Source organism: Marmota marmota, unplaced genomic scaffold (assembly GCF_001458135.2).
Source record: "Marmota marmota marmota unplaced genomic scaffold, marMar, whole genome shotgun sequence".
NCBI lineage: Eukaryota > Metazoa > Chordata > Mammalia > Rodentia > Sciuridae > Marmota > Marmota marmota.
The window spans coordinates 9,356,321-9,368,976 of NW_025999944.1; the positions used below are offsets into that span (position 1 = coordinate 9,356,321).

Consider the following 12,656-nt stretch of genomic DNA (forward strand, 5'->3'; position numbering starts at 1 on the left):
CTCACTTCCTCCCTCACTTCCTCCTCACTTCCTCCTCACTTCCTCCCTCACCTTCTCCTGCCGTGTACCTCATCACTCCTTGGATGCCACATGGGCTTTGAAAACTTACCGTTTTAAACCAAATTTCTATTTCCCCCTACACTGGCTCCGTCTGTGGCCTTTCTGCTTCTGGCCTGCTTGGATAAAAACATTTGGCATTCTTTATGTCATTTTTTTTTCAATATTTTTGTTTTTTTTCTTCTATTTTTAAAAACTTTCTTGATTCCTTTCTTTTTTTCTCTCACTTCCTTATACCCCATCCTTTTGCAAATTCTATCAGCTCAAATTTAAAATTATATCTAAAATTTAATGCACATCTGCCACCCCAAGATGGCTGCATTAGTCACTCACTTAATTGGCCCCCCAATTCTGCCCCAGCCCCTCACTAGCCTCTTCTCCATCCAGCTGTGGACAGTGACCTTCCCAGCATGTCAGATGAAATTGCTGGCTGCATAGAGCCCCTTGGGACTCCTCTTAGAATCAAGCCAATGCCCTTGCAGCCAGGGGCCCCTGCTGGCTCCCTGACTGCTACTTCTCCAGCCAGGTTGGCCTCCCCACTGATCTCAGGTAGCCAGGCACAATCTGCCTCAGAGCCTCAGGGCTTTAAATGTGGAGTTCTTCCTGGTGAGCTCGGTCCCCCCAGATTTCCACATGGCTTGCCCTTCATTTTCTTGAGTTCTTAAATGCTACCCTGATGGAGACACTTCCCTTACACTCCCTGAGTCCATTTTCTGTTGCTATAACAGAATACCACAAACTGGGTAACTTATAAAGAACACAGGTGAGAGTGTTCTTGCTGGTGGAGCTCTGCAGGGTCCCCAGGTGGTGCTGACAGCAACCTTGCCAGTCTCTGTTCCTCCTCCTTCCGACACCATTAACCTATGACTTTGGGGATCAAGCCCCCAGTATGGGGATACAGGGACACCAGAGCCCTCCACTGGTGGAACAACCCTGTCCTTAAATTCTGTCATCCTGGCTCCGCTCGGGCTCTGAGATCATTGACTTGTGTGTGGCCTGTCAACTGCACGCTGAGCCTAAGTTGCAGGAGCTCAGTGTTTGGGGCTCTGATGGACACCCCAGTGCGTGGAACAGCACCTCGCCCCGAGGGGGCTCCTGGTGGCAGAGACGGAGCTGGCATCTGCCCATGTTTCTCTGCTGCCCTCCTGAAATCAATGTCAAAGACAATGTCCAGTGCCCGGCCCGGCCCAGGCTGACCTCCGTCTGCATCTCCTTCCAGGTCCATGGTTCTCCCAGGCTCTGCAAGAGTTTTGCTATGACTGCAGTCCCCTCGCGGAGCCAGCATCACCCCTCGCTGCCACCGCCACGCCAGGCCCCCGCCCCGCCCTGCCCGTCCCTGGCCCCAGGTCACCATGGGCAGCGTCAGCAGCCTTATCTCCGGCCACAGCTTCCACAGCAAGCACTGCCGGGCCTCGCAGTACAAGCTGCGCAAGTCCTCCCACCTCAAGAAGCTCAACAGGTACTCTGACGGGCTGCTGAGATTCGGCTTCTCCCAGGACTCCAGTCACGGCAAGTCCAGCTCCAAAATGGGCAAGAGCGAGGACTTTTTCTACATCAAGGTCAGCCAGAAGGCCCGGGGCTCCCACCGCCCAGATTACACGGCACTGTCCAGTGGGGACATCGGGGGCCAGGCTGGGGTGGACTTTGACCCATCCACTCCACCCAAGCTCATGCCCTTCTCCAATCAGCTAGAAATGGTAAGTGGGGGTCCCCGGCAGGGAGGAGGACAGGAGTAGGGGGGGGGACGGGAGTTGGGTGGGAAGAGAAAAGGCAGAGAAGGGTACAGTGGTCACCTCTCTCCAGGAGGCCGAAGCAGCAGGGGTGAGGGGGGAAAGTTCAGCCTCATCACAGATCAAAGGCTGGACAAGGAATGAAAGCTGGTCGGTCCCCCTGAGCTGAATGTCATGGGTCAGCTCTTCAGCAAAGAGCCAAGGGGAAATTCAGGCCTCTCTGAGCTATACAGGGATGTGCCTGGACTGTCAAGGTAGGACAACCAGTTGCATTCTCAAAGGCAAAGAGAGGAGAGGGGGGTCTGTTGTCATCTGCAAGAGCAGCTGGGAGGAGTCAGTATCTTCTCCCTCCTGCAGACTCCTGGAAGTGCGTCTTCTGATTTGCTGCCCAGGTGCAGTAGCTCCTTGATCAAGCCAGGCCTGGAGGCATCTTTAGCTCAATAAGGACTGGGATTTTGTTTAACAATGATGTAGGCAAAGAGTCCTGGGATTTCAGAAGTCTAGGCTTTATGCCAGCCTCAAGCACTCGTAAGTCCCCATAGTAGATACTGAAAACAATTTTCCTATCCAGTTCCTGTCCGTCTTGTAGGAGCAGATCCATGGCTTTGATACACAGGTTGAGTATCCCTTATCCAAGGATCAGATACTGAGGACCAGAGGTGGAATATGTATGAACACATAATGAGTTGTCTTGGGGATGGTGCCCAAGTCAAAACATGAATTTGTTTGTTTCATATACACCTTATGCACAGAGCCTGAAGGTAATTTTACACAGCGTTTTTAATAAGTTGTGCACAAATGAAATTTCATGATGTGAAATGTTCCACTTGGGGCCCCATGTCAGGTCTCGAAAAGTTTCTGAATCTGCAGCATCTTGGATTTGGGATATTCTGATTCGGTTCAACCTGTACTAGGAAAGGGCCCGTTATGTTTGCATAAATCTTGAAGCCTTTTAAACAATGTGAAAGGACTCTACCTATGGAAATTACAAGTTTAAAAGAGGGCTATTGTTCCCAGTGATCCTCCCAGCCGAGCAGAGGATGTGTTAGGGTTCTTGCTGCAGGATGACCGGAAGTGGCCACAAAGGGCAAGAGGGATTGACCAACACACATGGACCCCTGCTTGTCCAGCCCAGGGCCCTGACCTCATACACAGACACCCAGAGCAGCAGCTGACATCTCAGTCAGTGAACATAAATGGCATCTGTCTTCTCAAAGGGGCTGGGACAGGCTGTGGGCAGGTTGCTGTGTCATAGAACAGTGCCCCTTAAGTTAGTGTAAAGGACAACTGTTAAGGACATTCCCCAGGTACTGAAGATTTCCTCCCTTTCAGATAGTCACCGCAATAGGCCAGCAAGGCTGTTGACCAAGAAGGGTACCGCCTGGGCTCTGAGCTCCTGTGCCTTGGGAGGTCGGCACACATACCCCATGGGGAGGAAGAGGAGGGCAGAGCCAGAGGAAATACTCGAGGTCAATATGGTTCTTTGCCTCCCCAGGGCTCAGACAAGGGGGCTGTGAGGCCCACGGCCTTCAAACCCGTGCTGCCGCGTTCGGGAACCGTCCTCCACTCCTCCCCCGAAAGTGCCAGCCACCAGCTGCACCTGGCCCCTCCGGACAAGCCCAAGGAGCAGGAGCTGAAGCCGGGCCTGTGCTCCGGGGCGCTGTCTGACTCGGGCCGGAACTCCATGTCCAGCCTGCCCACGCACAGCACCAGCAGCAGCTACCAGCTGGACCCGCTGGTCATGCCCGTGGGGCCCACCAGCCGTTTCGGGGGCTCGGCGCACAACATCACGCAGGGCATCATCCTGCAGGACAGCAACATGATGAGCCTGAAGGCTCTGTCGTTCTCCGACGGGGGCAGCAAGCTGGCCCACCCGGCCAAGGCGGACAAGAGCTCCTCGTGCGTGCGCTCCCCCATCTCCACGGACGAGTGCACGGTCCAGGAGCTGGAGCAGAAGCTGCGGCAGAGGGAGGGCGCGCTGCAGAAGCTGCAGCGCAGCTTTGAGGAGAAGGAGTTCCCCTCGGGGCCGGCCTTGGAGGAGCGCGCCCGGCGCAGCAGGGACGGCAGCAGGGACGATCCGGAGGGCCCCGAGCCCAAGAGCAGCAGCAAGCTGAAGCAGGCCTCGCAGAAGAACCAGCGCACGCAGCAAGTGCTGCACCTGCAGGTGCTGCAGCTGCAGCAGGAGAAGTGGCAGCTGCGGCAGGAGCTGGAGAGCCTCATGAAGGAGCAGGACCTGCTGGAGACCAAGCTCAGGTCCTACGAGCGCGAGAAGACCAACTTCGCGCCTGCACTGGAGGAGACCCAGTGGGAGGTGAGGCTGCATCACAGTCTGGGGCTGGGGGTGGCCCGCCCTCTGGTGCCTGTCCGAACACACTAAAGGGCCAGCTTTGTGACCCAGGGAAGAGGCTCCCTGGTTAACTGTGATGGGGACGCACTCAGCTCCCGGTTCCCTCCTCTGTCTCCACCATCACCCCTGTGGCCTCCGGACCCAAGAGAGAGTGGGAGTTGTTTGCCGGTCTTAAGGAAAAGGACCCCACCCACTCATAAGAGTGGCCAGGTAGTGCCAGGTCTCAGCAATGGAAGGGGCCCCTCCTGGCAGAAGTGTGAGTGGAGCCCGGGGTTGGTGAGTTGAGAGGGGCACACAGCAGAGGAGGGAAAGGAGACACCTGCATGCACACGTGTGCATACACACACACACACACTCAGACACACTCCAGACCGCCTGGACCGCCTGGACCGGCTATGGAGACGCTGGGGGCACGGCACCCCACTGGTCAGGAGGCAGCTTCTCTCATCTGAACAGTCCCAGGGGATGGGAGGGCAGGTGGGTTGTGCACTCAGCAGCGATGTCCTTGGCCCCAAAGCACCCTGCCTGGGGAAGATGAGGGCCCTGTGTCTAGACCAGCAGCAGGCCAAGGTGGGGTGGCCCTCCCTCAGCAAAATCTGATCACCTCAGAGCTTCCTGCCCTTGTCCTGGACAGTGAGGTGACAGGGTTCTCAGGAGGAGAAGTGAAGGGATCCTTTCCATGGGAGAGATGGGAGGGGAACTGGCCAGGTGAGAAGGGACGGTCTCTTTTATCCAGCTACACCTGTCCTCTTCCCATCTGTGTGGCCACAGCAGACCCAACCCTTGTTCTCAGCCACTTTGGAACTTCACAGAGATGTGTAGTGAGTACTGGCCCTCGGTCTCCATCCTTGTCCAGTCAGCAACTAGGTGGACATTGCTGTGATCTTGTTCCCAGCTTGTCCACTCAGGGTACTTGGTAAAACAATAAAATTAAATAAAGAATATATGCTGGGCATGGTGGACAGACACACCTATAACCCAACTACTTGGGAAGATCACAACTTCAAAGCCAGCCTGCCTTAGTAAGGGCTGGGGACATAGTTCATTGGTAGATCACTCCTGGGTTTAATCCTCAGTACTGCAAAAAATAAATGATAATAATAATGACTTAATAATATGCCATGATGATGACATCATTCTAAACCTACTTTAGCTTATTACGTGCCAAGTTCTCTCTTCTAGTCCTTGCAGTTACTCTCTGCAGTAGGTATTGTAACTATTCGTCAATTTACAATCAAGGAAACTGAGGCTCAGAGAGTCTATAATAGCAAACAGCAAGTTAAGTGACTTGACCAAGGTCTGATACATATTAAGGTCAGAGTCAGGATTTGATCCTAATGGTATGGACCCAGAGTTCACATTTTCAATAACCACACCATATTGCCACCATGTTAATGTGTCCAGATCACCCAGATCATAGGCCACAGAGTCAGGTTCAAAGCCAGCCCATGATTTCACCACGATTCTGTGCTGCTCCCTCTAGGAAACAAATGCAGGCTTGGCGTGTTAGTTAGCTTTCTGTCCCTGTAGCAAAATACCTGAGATAATCAGCTTATAAAAATAAAAGTTGTGTTTGGCTCACAGTTTTGGAGGTCCCAGATCAATTGGCCCCTTTTGCTTTGGGCCTACAGAGAGGCTGCACATCATGGCAGGAGTGTGTAATGGAGCAAAATCACCTCAAAACCAGGGACCCAAAGAGAGAGAGAGGGGAAGAGGCTAGGGCCCCACAATCCTCTTCTAGGGCACACCCCGCATGATCTAAAGACACTTCTTAAAGCTTCCACCACCTCTCAGTAGTATCGCCCTGGGGACCAGGCACTTAACCCATGGACCTTGGGGTGACATTCAAGATCCAGCCTATAATAGCACTTGGCCTTGGGAAGAGATTCTTGGCCTCAGCCATGCATGACAGGTGGGCCTGAGTCTCCTGTAGACTGAGCAGTGTTTCCTCGGGAGCAAGGAGGAGCTTCTTCCCGGAGGGAAAAGTGAGAAAATATGAAGGTGATCTCCAGACTAGTTCTAAGAGTCCATTCTGCCAGTCCAGGCCTTGGCCTCTATTCATTCTTGAGACACAGTCAGCTGGACGGAGACACATGACTTGGGTTTTTCATCATGGCTTTTTTTCAAGAGACAGGTCTCACTAAGTTAGGGCCTGGCCAAACTGCTGAGGCTGGCTTTGAACTTGCGATCCTTCTGCCTCAGCCTCCCAATCGTCACTGCGTTTGGCCAAACTGTTGTAGGTGTGGGGGTGGAGGAGGAGTGCAGCAGGAAAAGCCTGTAGCTCGTACTCTGGTGGCACGGCAGGTTGGACCAGCCACCAGGGTTCACCTGGGCAGCAGCAGCAGAGGAGAGCAGGGGGCCGGGTACGTGCAGGGGTGAGGTCAGAGGGTTTGGCAGAGAAGCCAGCACCACTGGTGTCAAAGGTGAGTGAGGGGGTTGGCAGCAGTAGGCAGAGTGGACCACTGATCTTTGAGTTGCCAATGGCCATGGCTTTGGGCAAAGACTGTGGTCTGGACTCGGCCATCCCCGGTTGCCCAGGCAACGGACTTGGGACCAGTATCTCCAGGCAGCCAGCCCCTGTCTGGAGCAGCTTGATCCCTTCAGGCGGTTGAGATGTCCCTTCACCTGGGGCAAGGACACTGATGTCTGGCACTCTCTCTCCACCCCCAACCCCGGCAGGTGTGCCAGAAGTCAGGTGAGATCTCCCTCCTCAAACAGCAGCTCAAGGAGTCGCAGACGGAGGTGAACGCCAAGGCCAGCGAGATCCTCAGCCTGAAGGCGCAGCTGAAGGAGGCGCGGGGCAGGCTGGAGGGCATGGAGCTGAAGACCCAGGACCTGGAGAGCGCCCTGCGCACCAAGGGCCTGGAGCTGGAGGTCTGCGAGAACGAGCTGCAGCGCAAGAAGAACGAGTCGGAGCTGCTGCGAGAGAAGGTGAACCTGCTGGAGGAGGAGCTGCTGGAGCTGCGCGCCCAGGCGGCCCTGCAGCGGGAGAGCGCGGCCCTGGGCCCGGCGGTGGTCAGCCCCACCTTCTCGGAGGACATCCCCGCCCTGCAGCGGGAGCTGGAGCGGCTGAGGGCGGAGCTGAAGGAGGAGAGGCAAGGCCACGACCAGATGTCCTCGGGCTTCCAGCAGGAGCGGCAGGTGTGGAAGGAGGAGAAGGAGAAGGTGATCCAGTACCAGAGGCAACTGCAGCAGAGCTACCTGGCCATGCACCAGCGCAACCAGCGCCTGGAGAAGGCCCTGCAGCAGCAGCTGGCTCGCGGGGACGGGGCCGGGGAGCCCCTTGAGATGGACCTGGAAGGAGCTGACATCCCCTACGAGGACATCGTAGCCACTGAGATCTGAGGGACCAGCCTGGGGAGACAGAGCTGGGGACCTGGTACCCGGAGGCAAGGGCCCCCCCCCTGTTCAAGGAGGGCCCCCCTCCCTTCTCAGCTGCTCAGCCACTCGGGCCTCTCTGAGAGAAGCCACCTCCTAGACACAGGTCCAGGAGCCACAGGTGGTGGGCAGGGGCCAGGAGGAGGCTTCTTCCCCTTCTCCTCCCTGCTCCAGCCTCACCAGCCCGGACCAGCGACCCCCAGCTCTCCCAGTGATGGGTACAGGGATCCCCACGCACTGGTTCAGGGCTCCCTAAACCTTGGCCTTTGTTCAAAGCAGTGAAGTGGGCGACTGCTGGGAAGCCCCAGTGGCCACTGCAGGGACAGAAGCTCCCTTCCAATTCTTATCCCCAAGCCTGTTTAGTCCCCTGGACACATCAGGAGGCCTTGGGAATAGAAAGAAGCCATGTATGACCAGAAGCCTTGGAATCTCATCTTAAGCTGAGCTGCTCTTCTCTGGCCCCTGAGGTGCAGGGCTTGGGGTGGGGGGTGGAGAACCCACAGCCCATCAAGCCGCGGAAGGGAGCCGATGCTGGGCACCCTGGCTGTGTGGAGCCTCCGTGAGACCTGCAGAGGTCTGGGGTCTGGGAAGCTGAACAGCGAGAACCAGTGGCAGATAATGGGGTGCAGCGTCCAACTGGAGTTACACAGCCTTTGAACAGCTGGTGGCCTTTGACCTCAGTGACCACTCTTCCTCAAGCCATAGACACTGAGACTCTGGGATGGGTGTGGGGAAAGGGACACTGAGGGTTTGGCTTTCGGCTATACCAGGAGTACCTCTCGATCTTTCCAGTTGGAACTGAGGCCGAGAAGTCCCTGACTGGGTCAGAGTTGGCCAGTGGCCCCTCTGCAAGGATTTCCCTTCCCAAGCATCAAATTTTGCTTGGATCCAAATATAACCCATCTACTCAGATGGTACACCTGCAATCTGGGCATCTCCCTCTTTTGCCCATTAGCCCCATTCAGGGGCATCTCTTCCCTCTTAGCATCTGTGGTGCTAAGTTCTGAGTCTTCACAGGTTGGGATGGTCCCCAGAGTGCTGGCAGGCTGGAGCCCCATCAGGGAGGATAGCAAGGACATAGGACAGGGGACACACACAGCCTTCTGAACAAACAGCCTCAGGCCACCTGCTGTCCCTCCCCCCAACCTCCTGGAGCCTCACAGGAGCCTCAGGCTGTAACGAATCTGCAGCCTTCCTCAGGGGCACTGTGGGCGGCTGGGGTTTGTCTTTTGAAGATGTCCAGAGATGGGTGAAGAGAGCAGTTGCTTGGTTCAGGGAATTTTCTTTCTTTCTTCTTCTTTTTTTTTTTCCTCCCCCTTTCTTGTCTTTTCAGAAACAAGCCAGATCTAGCAGCCGGCCAGGCTGCTCCATCTATTTTTGCTCCTAACCACAGCTGCTGTTGGTAGGAAAGCCAGCCCTTGCTGGGTCCCTGTGACTCTGCCTGTCGGCTGAGAGGGGCTGCGGTGTAGGAGAGGCCAGGTTGGGAGAGTCTGGGTTCTTGACAGTCTGGGAGCAGTCCCCCAGTGCCGCTTCCTGGACGCTGGCCTGAGAGGTCTAGGGTGGGAGTCGGGGGCTGCTTCCCTTGCACCACATCTTGCACTAGGGGTGGGCTGGGGGCAGGGCACCATCCCTGTGACTAGCTAGCGCTGCCTTCCGTTCCCTGGGCTAACTGTGGCTGTCCTGTGTCTTGCCTGACAGGGGCAGTCCTCTGGAATGTCACACCATTGCTCTTAGCCACAGACTGGACTTGAGGCTGAGATGGACACACCCAGAACCACCTCCCCCCCCCCAGGGCAGTACCCTCCACGGGCACAGTTTAGACCTGGTTAAAGACACCCCATGCTTTGTCCCATGGCCGTTGGTTCCTCCATTTCCACCAGCCTGTGCCTTGAGTCCTTTCTCCCAGTGAGAATGCTCCACAGAGAGAGAGAAGGAGACTGGTTGCTCCCACCCCCCAACCCAAGTCGCCAGAAGCCTAGTGCTCTGCCCTCAAGATCTGGCCTGAGAAGAGGTGATGCTAAGGCCAGGACAGGCCCTTGGGGACAAAGCCTGCTCTCCACCTCAGTGTGTGTGCCCCCACTCACAGGGACCTCCATCTTCCCCATGTCCCTGCCCTATCCCATCCCAGACACATCCACCCAGGCCTTGCCCAGCATCCAAGATGGCAGAAGCTGTTCCTGGGCTGCCACTAGCCCAAGGCCCCAGGGCGGCCTAAGGATGCACCTGACACAAGTGAGCTGTAACCTAGCTACCGGGCCTTCCAGTGGGTTTCTTCCCTTCCCTGTTGAAAGGCACCTTTGCCACTCTTGGGCCCCGCCCCGCCCAGCCTCTCAGAGGGAGGCTGTGAATAGCAAGGTTGAGCAGGAACTGGGGAGTGCAGGCTCATGCCCCGGGCCAGCTTGCTCACTCAGACCTGCTGTGCTCCCCCAAAGCTGCCTGGGTTGAAGATGCTCCAGCTCTCTGCAGAGAGAGGTCATTCCACACCACCCACCAAGGAGGGACAGCCTGGGGCCTCAGAAGAGCCAGACGCCCAGGGGCACCTCACAGTATATTCTTCGTAGCCCCAGGGCTCTGAGCTCAGCTGGGGACTGGAGGCTTGGCAGCTTTGCCCTGAGAGACTTTTGCTGAGCTCTTGTCCCTGGCCCCTGCCTGGGCCATCTCTCAAGGGCAGCCAGGCCGGCCTGGGGAAGTCTGAGCACCCCTGGCCACAAGGGCCCCCTTTCCCGCTCTGTTCAGCGGCTCTTCATGCTGCCGCTGTGGGGTAGAAGCTGGCCTTGATGGAATGGTATTTGGAAGGCTGTGTACATAGTTCTTTTCCTCTTTGTTGTTTCTGGTTTGCTTTGCTTTTGACAGCTTCGTTTTATTTTGGTTTTGATGTCACTTTTTGGCCATGTAAACTATTTCTGGTAATTTTATGTTTTTATTTATGAATAAAGAATGCCATTTCTCACGCTCTCCACCGCCACTTATGTCTCCCCGCCCCCCACTTCACTGCGGTGTGGCCACTCCTTGAGACTGCTCCCTCGGACAGGAATGCCACGTTCCTTCTTGGCAGCCAGGGAGGGGAGGAAGCCTTGGAGAAGGCAGCCCAGGGACATGAAGGGGTCAGACACTTTCAGCTGGCCCTGCCCCTCACCAGCCCACTGATCTCATCTGCAACGTGGTCCTGGGCCCGCCCCAGAAAAAGGCCAGGAAGGACCAGGGGACAAGTGCCTTGCAGAGTCACAGGGCTCTCTCCAAGACAGCCCAGCCCCAACCCTGCACCCCTCCTGTCTCCCACCAGCTGCTCCCGTCACCAGCCAGCTCCTTGCTCGGGTGCATATGGCCTCTTGGCAAGAGACCAGAGTGGCTATTGTTGCCACCACCCTGGGCCCTAGTTGGAAGGTACTGTCACCATAGTGGCCATCTGCCCCGCCTGCCTGGTACCAGTTCACCTTGACAAGCATTCCCTACTGTTCTAGGCTTAGTTAGACTCTGGGCCCAAGGGGCTGTCACTCAGGTACAGGAGACAAAGGGAACATTTAAGGAGGGAATTAAAAGTTCAAGGCTTCAACAGAGCACATGGGTCACAGGGCAATGCCCCTGAGCCGGGAAGGTCAATAGGGGCTGGTGACCAGGGAGGATGGCAGGCAGGGGATGACCTTGGGTGGGGGTGGGACATAGAGGAGCACAGGGTGGGAAGGAGAAGGGGAGACATGGATCTCCAGGATGATGTTGGCATGGTGAGCGGAGGGCTCCCTGCTGCCAGCCCAGGAGGCAAGAGCAGCGGGTTCTGGACAGGCAGAAAGGTGGGGTGCAGCGGCCCCCCCCAAAGAGGCAGAATCAGGACAAGAGACTTCCTCTAGTTCCAAGAGCTGCAGCCTTGGGGCAAAGGGGTCATGACAGGCCTACGATGACCTCTGGGTGACCTTGCCCACTGGGGGATGTGCCTCCCACCACCACACACTGGGTAGCCACTGGGTACCCACTAGAGCCAGTGAGACCCAGCAGGGGCCGATTTCAACCTAGTATAGGAGGCCTGGCCCCTTCCCTTGTTATACTCTTGGGGATCCTGAGTCCAGTGCTGCTGGACAGGCCACATGGAGCAGAGCCTGGCTCCCCACGCTGCCTGCCTGAATCCTGCCCCCACCCCCTGCCCTGCACATTCAATGGCAGCATTTTTAAGTAGCTAAAGTCAAGGTTGGTCCATCACAAGGTCTAGAAGTAGATGAAAAGCACCCTCCAGCAACCTCCTTATGGGCCATCCCACCAGCTTCTGCCCAGCCCAAGGACTGGGAATAACATAAAAGCAAGCCCCTGCCTGGCTGGGCAGGGCCAGGGCCAGGGCCAAGGCTGTCCCAGCAGGAGGGGCAGCAAACCCAAGCCTAGTCCTAGAGAATCCCTACCTCCTTATTCTAGAAAAAATAAAAATAAAAAGAACAAAAGAGAGACAGAAAAAGAGAGAGGCTCCTTCCCCTGACAAGAAGCAGCTCAGTCCCCAGCCTCCGCTGGCATCCGAGGCACGGCTCTGGGTATTTTTATCCAGCCTGAGACTCAGTGCACAAGCGGGAGGGACGTCGGCCGCCCTCTCAGCAGCCTCAGCACAGGTGTCTTCTCGGTTATTTCATGAAGGTCATGCTGCCCCCAAGCTTCTCCCCCACCCAGGTGTCTCAGGGCCTGAAATATCACCACTCGATCATGCACGCATAAATCCATTCAATAAACACTTCTTCAACTCCGACTGTATGCCAAACCTTGTTCCAGATGCCAGAAACACAGGGATAGCTACAGCAGTCAAGGTCCTTTCTCCTTTTGGTGTTCACACTCTGGAAGGAAACAGGAAAATAAGATAATGTGTTGTCACAGTGAGTGTCACAGAGGACGTAGGCAGGGTGGTCTCCTCAGGCCTCTGGAGTGTGGTGAGGGAGTACTCTGGTACCTGGGGAAAGTTGGAGAGCCACAGGTGCCCCTGGATTTTAACATTTTGAGAGCCTGCCAGCCACTGACCTTTCTTAACTTCTGTGCTTGGAATTCTCCTCTCTTCTGAGGGCCTCGGCAGACACCTTACCAGATTCCTTTCCAGACGTTGTCCTCCACCACACACACACACACACACACACACACACACACACACCTCTTCCTAGGCCACCTGTGACCTTGCCTTC

At 56.0% G+C, this 12,656-nt stretch overlaps 1 protein-coding gene across 1 annotated transcript in view; it reads left to right on the forward strand.

Annotated features, from left to right (window-relative positions):
- The window catches only part of Lzts1 (leucine zipper tumor suppressor 1), a 50,803-nt gene extending 40,336 nt beyond the window's left edge, over nt 1-10,467 (forward strand). Inside the window, exons 2-4 of the mRNA XM_015499530.2 lie at nt 1,277-1,754; nt 3,283-4,098; nt 6,814-10,467. Coding sequence (XP_015355016.1) covers nt 1,410-1,754; nt 3,283-4,098; nt 6,814-7,479 — 1,827 coding nt within the window. The 5' untranslated portion in view covers nt 1,277-1,409 and the 3' untranslated portion in view covers nt 7,480-10,467. The remainder of the gene's footprint in view (nt 1-1,276; nt 1,755-3,282; nt 4,099-6,813) is intronic.
- Nucleotides 10,468-12,656: the final 2,189 nt, after the last annotated feature.